Source organism: Neodiprion virginianus, chromosome 4 (genome assembly GCF_021901495.1).
Source record: "Neodiprion virginianus isolate iyNeoVirg1 chromosome 4, iyNeoVirg1.1, whole genome shotgun sequence".
NCBI classification, from domain to species: Eukaryota; Metazoa; Arthropoda; class Insecta; order Hymenoptera; family Diprionidae; genus Neodiprion; species Neodiprion virginianus.
The window spans coordinates 16,244,475-16,263,591 of record NC_060880.1 but is presented as its reverse complement, the minus strand read 5'-3'; the positions used below and the strand labels follow the sequence as shown (position 1 = coordinate 16,263,591).

The 19,117-nt window shown below is 36.5% G+C and overlaps 1 protein-coding gene and 1 long non-coding RNA gene across 3 annotated transcripts in view; both read left to right on the top strand.

Annotated features, from left to right (window-relative positions):
• LOC124304040 (potassium voltage-gated channel subfamily H member 2-like) overlaps positions 1-19,117 on the top strand; it is an 83,596-nt gene that overhangs the window by 27,036 nt on the left and 37,443 nt on the right. Inside the window, exons 5-9 of one of the 2 annotated variants that reach the window (XM_046761979.1) lie at positions 1,753-2,041; positions 3,017-3,185; positions 3,719-3,787; positions 6,715-6,839; positions 7,063-7,143. In XM_046761979.1, coding sequence (XP_046617935.1) covers positions 1,753-2,041; positions 3,017-3,185; positions 3,719-3,787; positions 6,715-6,839; positions 7,063-7,143 — 733 coding nt within the window. The remainder of the gene's footprint in view (positions 1-1,752; positions 2,042-3,016; positions 3,186-3,718; positions 3,788-6,714; positions 6,840-7,062; positions 7,144-19,117) is intronic. The other variant, XM_046761980.1, reaches the window with a different exon arrangement.
• On the top strand, positions 16,946-18,364 carry LOC124304060 (uncharacterized). The gene is made up of 2 exons (XR_006908049.1): positions 16,946-17,033; positions 17,691-18,364. It is a non-coding gene; the product is annotated as an uncharacterized LOC124304060 (long non-coding RNA).

Sequence of the window (19,117 nt, the reverse complement as noted above, 5' to 3'; positions counted from 1 at the left end):
TTGGAATCCTCAGGGTGCATGGCAATCCGGAATTTACTCTGGTGCATGCAGTGCAGGGGAAGGCTGCACGGGGGGATGGGGGAAAAAAACTTCATCGTCGTAAAATCTAGACCGAGGACAGCCGTAGGTTGTAGGTCCGCGGTTAATACATGCATGCATAAGTATGTGTATACCCTCTGCGCATTCAACTCGACCGGGCGATACGTCTATAGACACGTGTTACACCGGCGCCTAGATATTTAGACCCGGATCTCTCTCTATTGTCCCCGTTAGATCGGCTCGCGGCATGTGGAACGTGCTTAATATCTACAGACGAGGACTTGACGTCTAACCTAACCTAACTCGAATGGATTCGAGGCGACTGCGAGTACTTAAGGACGAAGCGTCGATTATACCTTGAGGATGCATCGGGCGCATGTTATTGTTTGCAAACAAAAAAAAAAAAAAAAACAATCTCCGTACAAAATGGTTGCGAAATTAACGACGTGACTGAACAATTTTTCAGATCGGGGTGTTAATTTAATTAGGCTTAATTAGCTCGAAGGAATGCGAAAAAACAACAGAAATTTTTTTTCAATTCTTAACGGATTTGCGCATCGTTGATAAATTTTTTCTCGAAACAATATGATTCTGCTTCTTGTTTTTGGGTTAGAGGAAGAAAAGAAGCTGATTCGTTTTGCGAATTGATTCTATGCACGTACCTATCTTATACAATTAATCACCTGAACTTCATTTTTTATTCAACTTTTCACATGGCCAAAAAAGTAATGTAGGAAGAATCGATGCAGAGCTTTCGTATAGGTACAAGAGATTAATGCTTCGTGATCAAAATATTCGTTGATCTGATCTGATTAGAAAATATTCGTTGAAAATATAATTATTTGTTGAAATTGGTCAAGTATAAATTTGTACGAATTTGACACCAGCAAAAAACTTCTCGACACTGTAACTCGTCTCAAATTATTGATTACCGATATATTTAGATGAAAATTTATAGTTTTTCAATTTTTCTACTGTCACCAAGTAGACGGACTTTTAAAAACCCTCAAAACTTGTCAAACCGGTGATTCCATCATTGATTTAAAACAACTGTATCTCGGACATTTTCTTTTGACATTTGTAATATTGATAATCTGCACGGTTCAACGATTGGTGCATGTTGTAATTAATCTGTTTCAATTTACAGATTAAAAATCACAAATCATGCATATCGCAAAGTAAAAATTACAAATTACAATTTCAGATTATAAATTACAATGAAAATTTATATCTGCAATTTTCCCTAAAAATCACAATTCCAAATTATGATCGTAATTTTGAGACGTACGGGGATAAATTGCATTTTCTAATTACATTCAGCGATTCGGGGCGCCTAAAATACAAATTACACACAGTAGCGCTCAAAAGTACTTTGATAGTATGAAATTCGTAGTTACTTTGTCCAATCGTTTTTCTTAATTTTCTTCATTTTCACTTTATTTTCGAGCAATCGAAAGTTAATTTTGAACAATCATGTAGAACATCGAATGTCATTCAACAAATAATATTATTGATCTTTGTAGTCTACACTTGCACGTAATTAACTCACTTACTATCTTTGTCAAAATACTTTTTAGCGCTGCTGTATACGTACGTTCGTACTTTGTCCTCGAGAGAGCTGCACTCAAATGTCACGATTAATTACAAATTGTAATTTAGCCACTGACCCGCAATTTATATTGCAAGCTCGGGTTGATCGAAATCTTTTTTTAGTCCCCTGACGCGCGGCTCGCCGACTATGATGGACTCTTGGGGGGGTCCGGGAGCGAGAACGGGAACACCGCCGCCTTCGGCGGTCCTGCATCATCACCCGCATCAGCATCAGGCGCAAGGAGGCGGCGGAGGATCGGGAAACGGGTGCGGAAACACGGCGACGATCGTCACAACGCCGACACCTACGACGGGGACGACGTCGGTCACTCACGGGGGGTACGGAAGGACCGGTGGAACCGGAACCGGAACCGGAACGGCGCCAATAGCGAGTCCCGAGGGCGTCAGCGACGTGAGTTTAAATTTGTTCGTCCGTGCGTGTCGATTATGAAAGGTAGAAGTGTCAGAGAAAAGGGAACGGTGGCGGTGCGGTGTCGAGTTTTCAAATAATCGAAGGACTGTTTTTTTAGAATTTCACAAAATGGAAAGGGATGAAATAGAAATTCAAAAGTGGAGAAACGCGTTCGAAAAGACATTGGATGACGGTATACTTGTTCTTGCCGAAAATTCTACTGTGTTTGATGCTTTTTGTACCGAGACATTTCTACGTCGTTTCGAATTTTTCGCGTTTTAATATTCTAAAGTGGAAAAGATTTTCGCGTCGTTGAAGTATTGATATCACTATCCTTCTGTTTTCTGATATTTCTTTTGCATCTTTTTTGACCTCACCCAAAAAGTAGAATCGTCATACAAGAAAATTTAGCCATATCGAATGTATAAAAATCGTGAAAATCTGATACTTGAAATTTTTAAATGCGGAGAGTCGATGTAGAATATAGAAAAGTTGAAGTTTATAGCGATGAAAATACAGAATGCCAAAACGGAGAGTGTAGAAGCTTACAGAAATTCAAGTAAAAGTGTATAATACCGGTGTGTAAAATCTTTAAAACAAATGTAGAAACACAGAAAATCACAATCGTTGGAACAAAAATGTAGAACGCCAGACAGTAGAATCGTCGGAACAAATTTGGTGCTATGTAAGAGTATAAAAATTGGAGTAAAAGCGTGGAACGCGGAAATGTAGAATCGCCAGATTAAATACAGACATGTGGTTCTAACATCAGCTGCCTGAGGATTCTACACTTCGGATGCTCGTAAAATTTCACCCTTCCACGTTTTGAAATTCTACAAATTGATTTTTCGCGTCTTTGTAAAATCGATAACGGTGATCCTTCCATTACGTCGCCGTTCTACTTTTCCACCCCCTTCGAATCGGCGTGATTCGGCGTTTTTTTTAATCGACACAAAACTCCAATTTCTCCGCCAGGTATCCCAGAAGTCCGGGATGTGGGACGACACGGGAAACTCGTCATCCGGAGCCGCGGAAGGCCCGTCGAGGAGCGTTTCCCACGCGGCAAGTCTCGACGCCATATCACGAAGGATGGTAAAACCGGAAGCCGGAAGAGCGCCATGCCGGAGTCTGACCTGCAGCGTTTGTAAGTATGCCTCGCCGAAAGATCACCTAACTCTACGTTAATCGGCGTGACACAAGTACGATACATACTTGTTCATCGCATTAAATCGAATCCCCCAAATTCCGATTTCATCCCCTTCCCCTCCCTCAGGCCGATTTTTCCCTTCTTTCCTCGACCGTATTTCGTCTCAAGCCATCGTACGCGTTGTAGAAATATCTAATAAATATACTTAAATAAAATACACGCGCGTTTTTTTCTCTTGGGAGATAAGGCGGTAAGGAAAGGATGATACGGTTGGTCATTAATTAAGAAATGATACACTCATGGAAGTGACGAAACAAAAGGGAGGACGAAAGTTTAGAGTATTTGAAAAAAAAGGAAAAAAAAAAAAAAGAACAACAACAACAACAACGGCGAAAGAAATGGCGAGTGTAAAGAATCAATGGTACAGTGTTTTGTTATCGTATTTATTATTTTAGATTAAAAATTGAAAATCAATTACTTGAAAATGAATTTTCTGAGTGAAAAATGAGGTGTTGAATATAATATTTTAGTAACGGGTCGAGGGAGCGAGAACGTGGCCCTCGAACGACGACCGGCGACCCTCGATAACTTGGCCGAAGGTAAAGCTTTGAAGGAAAAAAAAAACACGAGCTCGTATATATTTGTTATACGTATATAAAATATATACAACTCGAAGTATTGCATAACGTTTATATACTGACCGATTTATACTATTATTAATTTCGATCATTATTATCATCATTATCATTGCTGTTATTATCGTCATAATGATGTATAATAATGATAAGCTACCACTGTTATACACCGAGCTTGACGCTGCAGTCCTGACTAACAAAACGATCAATTCTTATTTTTATAGTATACAACTATGTATAATTTATTAGCCAATCAAGCCTGACAAATCGCTTTCATAGCTTACATACCTCGATTCTTGTATACACGATATTATTGAATACGCGACCCGAAAGCTTTGAGATTCCAGTATTTATCTGTGAATGCAACCGTTCCTGAGTACGCGTGCGCGTTTCTCTGTGTGTGTACATATTTTTCAAACGATATTTATACACTCACGGACACGCGTACGACACGCCACACCACAAGCTTTTATGGCCGTTTCGTTACCACTTTCACTTTGGTCTGACACACTCACACGCTCGTTGAACAGACACGCAGTTTTCCCCGTTCGAATCGATCGCCGTGATATTCGCGCTACTGAGCGAACGCGTTTTGAATATTGTGCAGAGATGTGAAACTTTATGCAACCTATTTTTTCACCAGTTTCAGATATTTTTCAACGGAAATTCGTTACGCCGTTACGTCGAGCCTGTAGAGGGGATCTAGCCGATTCCAACGACACCAAACAACTCGTCGTTCCGTCAAGCCGCTGCTGAAATATCCGCCCTCGATGTCAAAAATCGTCTGCTAGCGCTCGACGGTCGGCCGAACAATGGCCGTTGTTTTAATTCGGGACACGATAACTCGATGATGAGTTATCGGACTGGCGTCGTGTCGGGTGTCGTTGGAATCGTCTCCTTTCCCGCTACAACGTAGAGCGGGTGAAAAAATTGACGGGGAAAAAAATACGCCAAGTAGTAATTTATAACGTTAGCGTTACGGAAAACGTTAGAGAGATAGACAAAGTGCAGTGCTGGCTTTTTGCCTGAATCTTTACGTAACAATTTGCGATGATTTTTTTGCGTTCTTTTTTTCTCATACTCTCTACTTACACTCACACCCGTTAGCCCCGCAGCATAATGTATCAACGATAATGCAGATACCTTATACTTATACATGAATTTTCAAAGAGCACAGTAGTTGATGCGTTTTTGGCCGCACCTATATTACGCTATAGTACGTTAAGAATGAATTTTTCTTTTCAAATTCATATTACTATACTATACCATCAACGACAAATCACGGTTCCTCAACCCGGCGGCGGCATGTTACGCTATAATTCTGCATTCCTTCCTACCTTCCTCACTTTTATCACTTTTATATTACGCCGTGACATATTTATTGTCACGATCAAGAGAGAAACGGAGAGAGAGAGATGGATACAGATGCTGGAACCGCGGGGATGTCCGCATATACATACGTATCTAATATACATACGTATTATATTCTTTTTCCGTTTAAACGATGTCGACGTATTCCTCGCACGGTCCACTATAATTCCAATATTTTACTCTCCGCGTGCTTGATTACATATTGACGGTACTATTCTGCATACCTACCATTCAAATGTCCGAAAAAAAAGATAAGAATGTAAAAAAAAGTATCTAGTTTCGTCAATTTTAACCCGAGTCGTGTTAAAGTTATAATTATGCAATTAGCGATTATGGAAAAATGCAGTAATTCGAATGAATATATTGGTAATAAAAACACAGAGAGAAACGAGGGCAAAGTATCAATTACGATGTTCCGTAAAAAGGCGTGAATAATAAAACAGTGAATCCTGCAACAAATCGACAATTCGACGATGAAAATTAAGAGACGAGGAGTATGCAATATTTTTATATAATTGTTAAAGAAACGAGCTGGTAGGTATATAATAACGGAACCGTAAATTATATACCCATGGAAGTGACGAAGTTTGAAAATTTCCATATATTTGACGAATGGGATGAAATTATTACGAATCGACTTCAAATCGCACTGATCATTGTACAAATCATCAACCTCGCTGATACTGTTATTATCACTATTATTACAATGCCTATATTACTGTTATTATTATCATACATTGTGTATCGATTATGTATTGTCAAATATCTAATACAACATCATGTAATTAGTAGTGGCTGAATTATTAATATATAGACGAGAGTATATCGAGTGACGTTATATACTGTTCGTGACACGTTTCTCCTCTCATTGATTTACTTTATTTTGCGTTTTTCTTTTTCAATCTGATTTTTCTTTTTTTCCTCTCGTTATTACCGTTTCAAAAATTCTTTTCACAGGTTTAGAGCTTCTAGTGCCGATTTATTATATTACATACAATTGACCTGCGTTATGTATCAACTATATACAATTTCACTCGCAGTTATAGTGCTTCTAGATTGTACCTATAATAAATCTATACGTATAATTCATGCTCAATTTGATATGATAAAAGTAGAATAAAATTAGAGCTATGAAAGAACTATAAAGACGAAGAATATTTTACGATCCTTATTGAAAGAAATTTCTCCAATTTTTACTGTATCTGTTCGATGAAATTCGTTAACAATGAAATATCGAAAAATCGTTGATACGATAATTTAGAGCTAATTGAAATTCAAAATGAGTCTGAATTATCGAATGATTATATATAAACAATTAGAAAACTGACTTTTTATACATACTTGAATAGAAAAAAAAAAGAAAAACATAATGCGCAGATTTTACACAGAGAAGAGAAAAAATCTCAAGTTTCATTTACACGTGTTAAATTTTTTTATTGCGTCTTTCGCTCGTTTCTGCGAATCGTTTGTTAATACTTGTTTTCATTTATCCACCTGTATTATGTATGAATATTTTCCAGCCACAAAACACTCCAAGATATTTCCCGGCGTAGCCTCGGAAAGCGATCTTCAAAAATGGCGGACTTCGAGGGACCGGAAGTCCCCTTCGCTAAGTCAAATGGGACCTGATTCTATCAAGCACAAGGTAAATAAATATAAAAAATGTAATAATTTACCACCCCAAATATACGTATAATAGCTTGTATGATATTAGGTATGCATGCAATTGTCGTAAAAGCGATTATAAATTATCGAATTATTGTAGGTTGGTATAATAAATATCATCACGCGATCAGATTCCTTATTCTTATTAAGCGCGTTATCGCTATCCACTTTTTATTGACCCACGTAATTATATCTCGTTACAGTTCTCCCTTCAAGATAACGGCTCGGCGAAATTCTTCCAGGGAGCAATGCACACGCCTAACATGGGGGAAAAGGTCGCTCAGGTTAGTAGCAAACATTCCGATGTCCCTATATTAATCCTTCTTATAGTCGAGCTATGTATAGGAATGAAAGCAGGAATCGCGTTTCCGAATTCCAGAAATTACAAACCCCATCGAATTAACATTTTATCCTCAATAACGATGCCTTAGCCTAGTTTCTCGGATGTAACGAAAATTGCGTTCATTTTTTTTTTTTTTTTATTTGTATACATCATACAAATGCATATGTGTATAAAATCCGATCGATAGCTTCACAATTATATTACGAATAATTAAAAGAACGAGCAACAAATCGGATTTCAAAATTTTTTCAACCTCTTCTTCAATGTTCCAAAGTTTTTCTTACATCTTTCGACGAGTATAAGCTTGAGAATATTACGAGTATGTCGTTCGATTCGAAAAAAAAAAAAAACAAAAATCGGCAATTTCACGGACGCGGAGTTACATATTTTGTAATAATCGTGAAATCTCATTTCGATAATACAGAATATTGTAGAAATGTAGCATTTCCGAAACTATACATTAACTCGTAATGATACATCGAAACAGACTGGATCCGATTGCCTCAATTCGATACGGGATATAACCAATGTAGATATATTGCACGTACGTAATGCATGTTACAATATAACGACGTGACGGCCGTCAAACTGTCGGTTCGCATATCCGGGATTAATTTCCGTCGGTAAGCGAACGAATGCGAACAATCCGACAGTGCAAATCCTCTAGGACGAGAGGATAGAAATGACGAGAGAAAAAAACCGCAAAGAAAAATAAAGACACCGACAGTAAGAAAGAGAGAGAGAGAAAGAGGAAGAAGAAAACGCTTTCTTTCATGGCTTCTTCTTTCGCACCTCCCGCGCGTCTCGTTACACGCGTTCCACGCAACGTCGTCGATCTAATTTCAATGATTCTCAAATCGCCGTTTGCCCTGGTTAGTTTACACTCGGCACGTTGCAGGTATTATCAAATTTTCAGCACACCGAATTACGCATACGATGAAAAACTCTAAAGTGTGCCAGAAAAATGAATAGGAATAGCGAGCTGTGCGGAAGAAAAAAAAAACGATTGTTCGATACTCTTGAGGTAAGCTTGCCAAACGCCGCGTTGGTACATTGCCAAAAAGGGTGGGAAACAGACGAAATGCAAAGAATGGATAAGAAGAGGAAAAAAAACAAAAAGAAAAGAAATAAAAAAGATAAAAAAAAAAAAGCAGAGACGGTTGAGTAACGAAAACCACGGAGTGCCGATTATCGACTCAAATGTTCGGGTATCGATTCTGCCACGCGGTGTGGATGAAAAAATTAAAAGAAAACGAAAAAAAAAAAAAAAAAAAAAAACCCAATGAAAATGGTAAAAAATAAACAATAACCGTGGCTTCGCGGTAAACGGACGGAACGGGTGATTGGCACGGAACGCCCTGTATACACGGCATGTTATGAACCGCAGTTCGACGCCTCGAGAAGGGGATGCGGGGGTGGGGATTCAGTTCTGGTAGAAAATTGTCGATGGCGCTAGCGTCGCGACGTTTAGTGTCGCAGTGTGTCTCGTCGGCGACTCACTTGCCTCTTTTCATCCTCTCGTCACGATATTCCATTCGCTCCTCGTCGGGTCTTACGTTTAAATAAATAACCCGCGGCCGAGTAACGTTCGACGGTATTTCCAAATAATAATAAACAATTCGAAACTAAATAACAATAAATTTATATATTTATATAGATATTTATATTTGTATGTCTTACATACATGTGTATATATATATATATATAAATATATATCTATACGTATATGCGTGCATAATAAAAAATTGAACGATATTGTAAAACTTTTACATCAAATAATTAACGAACAAACAAATTAACAATGATAAATGTGCAGCCGGAAGGAATCGATTGATTAAGAAAATATATATGTATTGACGACATGATAAAATAATGCAATAACGGTATAACAATGAAACTACAATTTTTATTTATGCAGCGTTTTTGTGAATTTTCGTACGTTTGCTAACGTTTTTTTTTTCTCGTCCATCGAGTATACGACAATATATTGTAATACTCTAATTATATGTTTCGAACGAATTGGAGCAAACGATATATTTATGATAATAATAATAATAATAATAATATCTTTCGACTTCTTCATAGAAATACATGTCGCGGAATTGGATTACGTATAAAATCAAAGGTATTTCATTCTTACGACGAACTATGCATAATAATAATAGTAATAACAATAATTACGACTACGATGATAATATTAATGAAAATAATTTTGCACATTTTAAGTTGCAACGTTTTCCGGCAGACGACGACGATACGCTTCACGTTCCTCCGTCCAACGGAAATAATAACAACAATAATAAATAATTATTTATAGTATAACCCACGACGAAGAAACAAACGTGTTACAAACTGTACACGTATGAGAGTGTGTGTGTGTGTGTGTGTGTGCGTGTGTGTATATATATATATTTATATATCTATATATATATACATACGCCGCCGAGCCCGCAAATTTGTATAGCCTACTGCCAAAATGCACCGCGGAATGTACCTCTTTGTCCGATGAATATGTCATGAATTTGTTGAGCGAAAATTAGAGAGAGAGAGAGAGTAATATCAATTTATACATTAAGAAGACGAAGAAGAAAAAAAAAGGAGAGATAAAATCAACTATTTCGAAAATGCTAGAAAAAAAAAAAAACTATAAAAACAACCCTTCGAATAATTGGGCAATTTATGAAGAAAAAAAAAATACACAACAATTGCGGTCGAGATATTTTTATAACCCAACGTTCTATGTACGATGGTATTATTTTTTTCCGTTGTTCGTGTATCGATGTGTTGGAGAATGAGAAAGAAAGAGGGAGGGAAATAACGGTGAGGAGAGAAAAATTTCGTTAACGAAACATCTGGGTGACATAAGTAAATAATAAAACGTCTATGAGACTTGAATTCCACGGAGAGAAATTAAAACGCAAAAAAAAAAAAAAAAGAAAGTCTCTCTGCATGATAGGTGAATTACATTTCGTGGATTATTTTTGAAAAAGCTCGTTCGTTGATCAGCCTCTGCGGTAATTTCGCATCGATTGATTTTCATCGATCATTATCAAACAACGATAATTTTTCTTTCTCATTCGGTAATTATTCTTGCACATGTTAAAGTAATCATCGTTCGATGCGGCAGGCGAATCGGTGAGTTTGTTAAACAGTCGGATTATTTTTTTTGCTATCCTTTCCTTTCGTCAACGATATAATTATAGTACGAAATTTTTCGAAGAACAACGACTCGGCTACGATGAGTAAAAAAAATTAAGGAATAAAAAATCGGAGGTACTACAAATCCGAGCGAGTAAAATAGAAGCGAAAATGAAAAACGGCTTAAAAGGAGGTAATAAAAAAAAAAAAAAAAAAATGTAGTCAACGATTTTGATCACTCGATTAAAAACGACGAAGCGATCTACGCGGTAATTAAATCAGCGAACAGTGAAATACGGGGACTTTCTTAGGGGTGAGAAAGAGAAACGTTACATGTAGAAAAAGCTGTGAGCGGGGCTGCGAATGACAGTACGGAACGACTTGCGGAGGTTGGCTGCTGAAAGCTGGGAACGTAATGCGGAATCGATAGAACACACCGGCGTGCACTTCCACCTTCTTACATTAACAAACGACACATGCACGTCTTCCCGTCATATATTTCGCCTCGCGAATTAGGTGGAGGCGAATCCAACTCTGTACCTTATTATTATTAAAAGCTCGAAACTGTCGCGCGGCTTGGCGTTTCTTTTTTTTTTTTTTTTCTACTCAATTATTCTACAACGTTTCTTTTTCTCCAATCGCTTGGATTTACACCGAAAACACATTATCATCGATTTTTGGAACGATTGATAACAATTTACCCATCGTGCCTTGTCTCTTTTTTTTTTTTTTTTTTTTTAAGAATTATGAAAGAACTCTGAAAGGCGAATACGATTTGTGCAATTTCAATAAATTCGAGGACTCGCGTTCAATATCTTTGTAAAGCGAAAGATGAGCAAGAATTTTATAACGTGCATATTTGATTCAAGTATTTTTTTTTTTTTTTTTTTTATTTTTCTCTTGGTATCATACAACCGTCGCAAAGTTCAATAATTAGAAGATATTTCACGGATAAATTGCACCGTATGTAAGACGTTCTAAAAAATTGGCCCATAATCAATATTGTTATCTGTCTGAAACGGTTTGATCGCTCTGGGCATTATTATTATTATTATTATCATCATCGTAGCTGTTGTTTAAGAATACGCGATTGAATCAATTTATGCATATTAGAAAACTGTGCGAAAACAACTGCATTCGAATTGTTTATCGGCATTAAAGATTACCAAAGATTTACCATCGATAAAAATCTATTGGCTCGATAAGCAACGACAACATCATTAATAATAATAATAATAATAATAATAATAATAATAATAATAATAATAATAATAATAATAATAATAATAATAATAATAATAATAATAATAATAATAATAATAATAATAATAATAATAATAATAATAATAATAATAATAATAATAATACCAATAATAATAATAATAATAATAATAATAATAATACCAATAATAATAATAATAATAATAATAGTTATAATAAATTCGTAAAGTATGATATAACACAGTCTCTGTATGATGATTTTATGATCTGTCACTCACCGTAGATAATATTCAAGGGGATTTCGCGATAAAGTTACTAAATCGTTGCTGGATAACCAAAAATCCTCGACGTCGAACATGGTTATTACAATCTGAAGTGAAAAAGAAGCGAGTAATAATCGGATGTAAATTACAGGTATTTGAATCGGAACCGTTTGTAAGAATGGAAATCGGTGTAAGGGAAATCGGAGAAAATAAAATAATGCCTCAGACGATTTGTACAAAAATATAAGTAAATAAAAATAATATATAACCGTTAATTTTAGTGAAACAAGTGAACAGACCGTCCGAAAAAGAAAAAAAAAAAAAGTTTCAACAAGATGGGGGCAAAAATTTGAATGGGGAGTGAAACAAACGATTCTAAGTTGTAAGAAAAAGAGACAAGACCGAAACGTTGATAAAACATTGGGTAAAAAATGTAATTGAAACGTATAAACAGGTCGAGAAGCAACGATGCGAGAACTGACTTGAATTGCGATAAAAAAAAAAAAAAAAAAAAAAATAAAAAAACAAAGAAAAGAAACTAATTGCTCAACATTGGTGAAAATAATTGAAAAAATCGGCGACCCGTCGGCGGATCCGTGGATGATAAATTACGAATGCGCTAAATGTACGATAATGAGAGGGAGGATAAGAAGGTGACCGAGGTTTTCGGGGGCCGCGACGTTGGGGGTGGTACGAGGAAGGGTGGGAGGATTTCGGAGGGGGGAGAAGCGGCGGGATCTCGGGAGCTACGAGGAGGGGGAGGGGAGGGCGACCGCGTCTGCCCCCCAGGGCCGGGGGACGCGGACCCGGATCTGGCGCCCCGCACGATAGGGGCGGGGGTCGCGGGGGATCCGCGCTCCCCTTGCAGCCCCCAAGACATACGGCTGCTCCACGAACTCGTCGAGGACCTGACCAAGGAGCAGGACGAGAAGGCGAAGCCGCGGGCCGAGCAGGTGAGGAGTCGACGATCCTGCCGATTCCCCGCTTTTTACTTTTCCATTTTTATCTTCTATCCTTTTGCCAATTTCCCCCTACGAATTAAGGGGGTATTCTAGTGTAGAGGCATGAATTTGAGGTGTTTTTTGAAGTGCTATAAACAAAAAACAAAAAATATTTTTACGATCCATTTTTTTATCAGGCGTTTATTATTATTTCACGATTACAAAAAAAAAAACAAGTCAAAAAATACAAAATTGAAAGTGCTATGAGTTGTTGAAGTGGGGGGTACAAAAAAAATGGCGCGCCAATGTTGTCACGATTGCAAGCATTTTCAAAATCAGAAAAAAAAAAAGAAAAGATTATTAATCTACATAAATGCAGCTATCGTACTAACTAAAAAAAAGTCGAAAAAAAATGTTTTTTTGCCAAATGACGGCTGTCCGAAAAAATAATACGTTTTTTTTGACTTTTTTGGACGTTTCTGAATTTTTTAAAAATTGTAAAAATTATTATTTCGTTATAATAATGGTTCGTGCGATAGAGACATGTATTGAGAAGATTCTCACCAAATTTCAAGTAAATCGGTTCAATAGAACTTGAGAAATCATGTCAACCGTTTTGAAAAATGTAGTTTTGAGAAAAACGCGTTTAAAGTTTCGAGTAAAATTCGTTCCAGCCGAGCCAGTATTGAAGACGTGTCACTAAAATAGCTATATCTCTGAAAATAATTGAAATTTTGACTTGTCCTTTTAAGGACACATTCTTGAAAGGTTAAGCTTTGAAAATATAAAAAAAAAAAAATCGATTTTTTCAAATTTCTACACTAGAATACCCCCTTAAGTATGCCGGGAATTCTGTTCGTCCACCGTCTGTGGTTTTTACGCAATACAACTGTAAGTCGTTAATTTGTTTACCGAGAGAGAAATTTTTGGTTCCGGTTACCGCTCAGTCCTTGACTATTTTCATTTTTTACCACGATCGAAAAATATAGTTCTAGGTAGAAAATGAAAATTAGTTTTCTAGCTGTTAGCGGAAAGTCTAGTATCCGTTACTATTCGTTCTCATTACGATCACTGTTGCTATATTTTCTCGTAACCGTTGCGAAAATTTAACGCTTGTGCAACGATAAGTTGACGTTAAAGCCTTGTTTAACTAAAGAAGCAGAGTAAACCGAACAAACTGATTTTGCGTTGCAATTGCAAAAAAAGGATCGACGATAGCGCAAAATGGTTACGCGTAATGAAATTTTTCTCAGTATTGTATAAAAAGTAGGAGTGATTGCACGAACTCTTCGCTCGGATCTCTTTCCATTTCGATAAACGTTATTAAATTATGCGAATGGTTTGTTTTCTTTACTTTTGTTTTTTGTATTTTTTTATTTTGTTATTCGAGTAACTCGAAAACCGGAGCACCGATTGAATGTGAAAACTTGCCAGTTCTGGGATGAGGAGAACTTCGACGGTTGAGACCGAAATTACCACATAATCGGTTCATCCGATCTCAAGGTGTCATGATTGGTGTCATGATTTTTTTTCTTATTTTTTTTATTTCAATTTATTAAACTCGTAATCGGAAAACTGGAGCACTGATTGAACTGAAAACTTAAAAATCGGCAGTTCTGACAATGGGTTAAGAACGGTTGTATTAATTGAAATCAAAGTTATGAAAATCGGCTGAGCCGATCTCGGGATATCGTCATTGCATTTTTTTTTTGACCTTGATATTCGAATAAATCGAAAACCAGGGCACCGATCAAATCTAAGATCTATTCGTTTCTGAGTGAAGATTCGCGTCAATTGGGACATTGATAATGAAGATCGGTTGATCCGATTTCTGTATATCATTCGATTTCAAAAAAATGATGTTATTTGAATAACTTGAAAACTGGAGTACCAATTAGATTTTGAATAATCTCTGCTTTCAGCTTCCCTTTTATTACATATTTAACACAACATTGTATCCAGTAAACGAAATTATCATATTGTACAATTCGAATAAATGTTTGTCCATCGTCGATTGAATAATTGGATCTAAATGAAAATACAAAATACAAGGGAAAAATGAGGGAACAGTTATTCTTCTTGTAGAATCGTGAAAGTTTTTGTGTTTCTTTGTTTCCTCTGTGTTTGCATACGCAAGCCTTGGGGTTCTCATGATACGTATAATTATACATATATAAATGAACTTATTAAATTAACTTTAAATATGCCTGTATATACATATATATATATATATATATATATATATATGCCTGTATATACACATATATATATATATATATATATATATATATATATATATATATATATATATATATAAATTAGGGTGGTTCTTATTTTGGTTATGTCAGAATTTCTTCGAGCTCACCCCCCAAAAGTAATCAACATATATGGAAAAAAACTTTTAGTCTTTCAAAACTGTTATAAAAAAATTCCCGTGGCCATTTTGTAGAAAATTTAACGCTCTACAAAATAGATCTCTTGTAAAATTTTCCGAAATCTAATATTTAACACGTTATCAGCGAAGAATTGTCTTCATTTTATCACTAATAACATGATAAATATTAGATTTACGAAAATTTTACGAGAGATCTATTTTTGTAGAGCATTAAATTTCTTACAACGTGTTTGGAGGAAATTGTTTTGTAATGTATAGTTTGAAAGTGATTAACAATTTTCTTAAAAATATTTCAAATGCACGCATTTTTCGATACAAAAATTCAACGACTTGGCGAAGCGTGTTAGAGTTATCAGAAAAAAAATGTCTTTGCACGTTGATTATTTTTGGAGGGTGAACGTGAAGAAATTCCGACATGACCAAAATAACAACCACCCTAATACACACTCATATATATATACATATATTACATATATATATATCGAACCACAGCCCCGCCAATATTTGATTTCCTTCAATCACCGGCCCACATGTTTCTACCTACCGGCCAAAAACCGTATTTGTGAGAGAAAAATTCAATTGTTTACCGAAAAAACAGCTTCGGTCGAAACAATAATATATGGGTATATCGAATGCGTAAATAGGAAAGAAAACCAAAAGACGCCCACGGCACACAATCTTTTTACATCTCCATGTGTCACATATATTGTACGTTACTTATGCATATATATACGATAATTATTATGCCATATCAAACACGATGCATGATACAAGATAATAATGTTAACCTGAGGCCAAATATGAGTATGACGTGTACCTGTAAAATATAAACGCGTCATATCATCGTTCGAAAGGAGTAATATTATAATTTAAATCCGTGAAACGTTTAACATGCGGTAATCTTACGAGCTTTTTTCCCCTCAAATTTTCATTTCCACCTCAGCCAAATCTACTCTAGTTTCCCCTTCGGCGAGCGGTACAACCTGTGTTACACACACATACATACGTTTAACATCAATCTATAATACACGTATGCACGTGCGCACGTAAAAGACAGAACTTCTACCGCGGCATTACCGCACCAGGAAACTCCGAAGTGTGCAAATAAGTAGAACTCGGCGAATCGCGCGCGTTAATTGCTGCACGTTGCCGTGCGCAGCTCCACCTAGCGTGGTTCAGTTTCAAGTTAGTTCCGCGAGAGGTCGAGTGTCTGGTCTACGTACAAAGGTATATCAAACCCACGTCTACGTTATACATGAGCTATAAGCTAAACGGATAAAACCACGGTAGCGATGCATTATAAGGTGAATAAAAAATTAACCTAGAAACGAGGCTAAATGTCGACGACGAACGAACAAGAGAAATAAAAAAAAAAAAAAAAACATAAACAAAACAACAGCCGGAATCCACAGACCGTGCGCTCTCTTCTGATCTGCGATTCGCGGCACTAGACGCTCACGCCCTCTCGAATCTCCGGGGGATGCTGAAGGCACGAGTGGGGAAAGGAGGGTGAACAGAGGGGGTGGAAAACCGAGCGGCAGGGGGCGGAGGGGGGTGGGGGGGGGGCGGGTTCACAACCACGAGTCATGGCGCCAGCGCAGGAAGAACAATCAATACCCGGGGGTTGTACAGGTGTGCGAGGAATTTTCTACCCCTCCCCTCCGCCTACCCTTTCTCTCTCTCGCTCTCTCTCTCTCTCTCTCTGTCTCTATCTCACTCCCCGTCAGCTTCCGATCGTTCGTTTCGCCGTTGAGAGAGAAGCGTCGCAGTTGGTTGTAACAATTTCTGCTCGTCCGTCGTACCAAGCGCCTAAAGCAGAGCAGAGCGTACCTCTCTGCAAACGTAACCTCGCGCATCACCCTTTGGATAGAGGGTAGTTATTTGTTTTTTTTCTTTTGATTTTTCTCGCAACCCCCGTCGCGATTATCGAACGTGAAAAAATTTCGTTCTCGAATTACACCGCACCGATCGTATTGAAATACGGTATGCGGGTTTTTTGTTTATTTATTTATTTTTTTTTTCGTCATACCTGATCGTCGATTTTCATTTTTCTGTACGCGCGCATTTTTTTTTTTTTTTCTTCTTTTACACTCCCCCGTATTTTTCTCATCTCACACGTTGCGCTTATCGTTTTTATAATTCGAAGACGATACAGTGAGATTGTTTCGTTAAACGTTGCACCGAATATACCTCGACTGTAATAGAAAAACGTAAATAAATAAGGAAATTTTTTTTTTTCACGTTCTTTCGTTGTTCCCGATAGTGTTAACAATTTTATCGTTCTGTTTCTGGTATTATGTACATTTGTCATCTTTTGTTTTTGTATTCTTTTCATTCTTGCCATCCCAATTTTTCATCGCGGATCGTGATTGTTGATAATTCATTGTCAGTGATGTTGACTGCCAGTCAATCTTTCGTATTTTTCTTTCGTTTTTGCTTTGTTACTATTATTTTCGAAATCATGATTTCACGAGTGACGTATTTGTGCTAAATACCAAATTAAAATCCTTTACTTATTTTCATATGAAAGATTCCGTTTCATCGCTTCCGTTCTACCGGCGACCCTGCGAAACGTTTTATTCTACGTAACGCAATTGACAATTTTTACGAAAATATTGATGTACACGTGTATGAGATGAAAGAAAAATATGTATACGTGTAACGGAGTGTGAAGTGGACTATGAAACATTATCGCAACGATGTGTCAAACGGTGAAGAAACTTACGTGATGAAGTTGCGGTATAGAGAAACGAATTGATAATGAAAATTATCAAATAAACGAGCGATAAAAACTGATCATGAAGCTTCTTGAAAAAGAGGATGACGATGAATATTAATACATAATCCAATTTTTTTTATGAACGCGTAGTTAGCCGAGGAGTATTATTGCAACGTTATCATTACTACAATTATAACGTAATTAATACAGTGCCAAAAGTGAGACTAAATTATAAAGATAAAACGGTAATCGAAATAAAACCAGAAAATAAAACGAAGGAGGTGCAAAGAAAAAACCTGCACCACTGATCTCGTTCTTTGAGCGAGTCAAATAACAGGGGAGGAAAGTGATACGGAAACTAAACCGTACAATAATCAAAGAAAAGGAGCGAAGGAGAAGAATAAAAAAAAAACAAATATTTAAAAAAAAAAAACATAAAACGAGAAATTGAAAACAAGCACCAAACGCGAGGAAAGGATCATTATCTCGCGGTATTACGACGACACGAATACAACACGAAGCACAAAGTACACACACATATACGTATACATATGTATATATTTACAATATAAATAGAAATTATACAGCGGTAGTGAAATACAGTTTCCTTTTGTACCGACGTCTGTGTTAGGTTTTTCGTTTTTTCGTTTTTTTTGTCAAGCACAAGAGTATCGAGGTACCCAATTCGATTTTATACCGTGTGTATTTATACATTGGTATAATGTATAATGTATAAATGAACTCATCTATATTCCACGTACCATAAGACTAACAAGAAAGGTTAAAGGCTCCGTATTGATTCACCGTTTTTCACTGTATATACTGACATATATATATATTTAAGTGCAAATGTACATGATCAAGTAGAGGAAACCGTGTCGCATTTTACACGAGGGTATTTTTCATCCATTTTCCATATCCACCATTTGTTCTTGTTCTTTTTTGTTAAATTTGTTTATTAATTTTTTTTTATTTCTTTCTTATCTAACGTTGATATTTTTTTGATATGTTCCTTCTTCCGTTTCCTACCCATAACGAAATAAATTTGTTTATGATTGAGCGATTTTCTGACGACGTGAAAATATAACACATACACCCAAGTAAAAGTCACACGAAAATATCTGTCCGCATAATATTGTCTAAGCATGATATACTATACCTAGTACGTTGTAAATGATAAAGTCACTCGAGCTTATATTACAAAAAGAGAACGTGAATTATGCATACAAATTAAAATT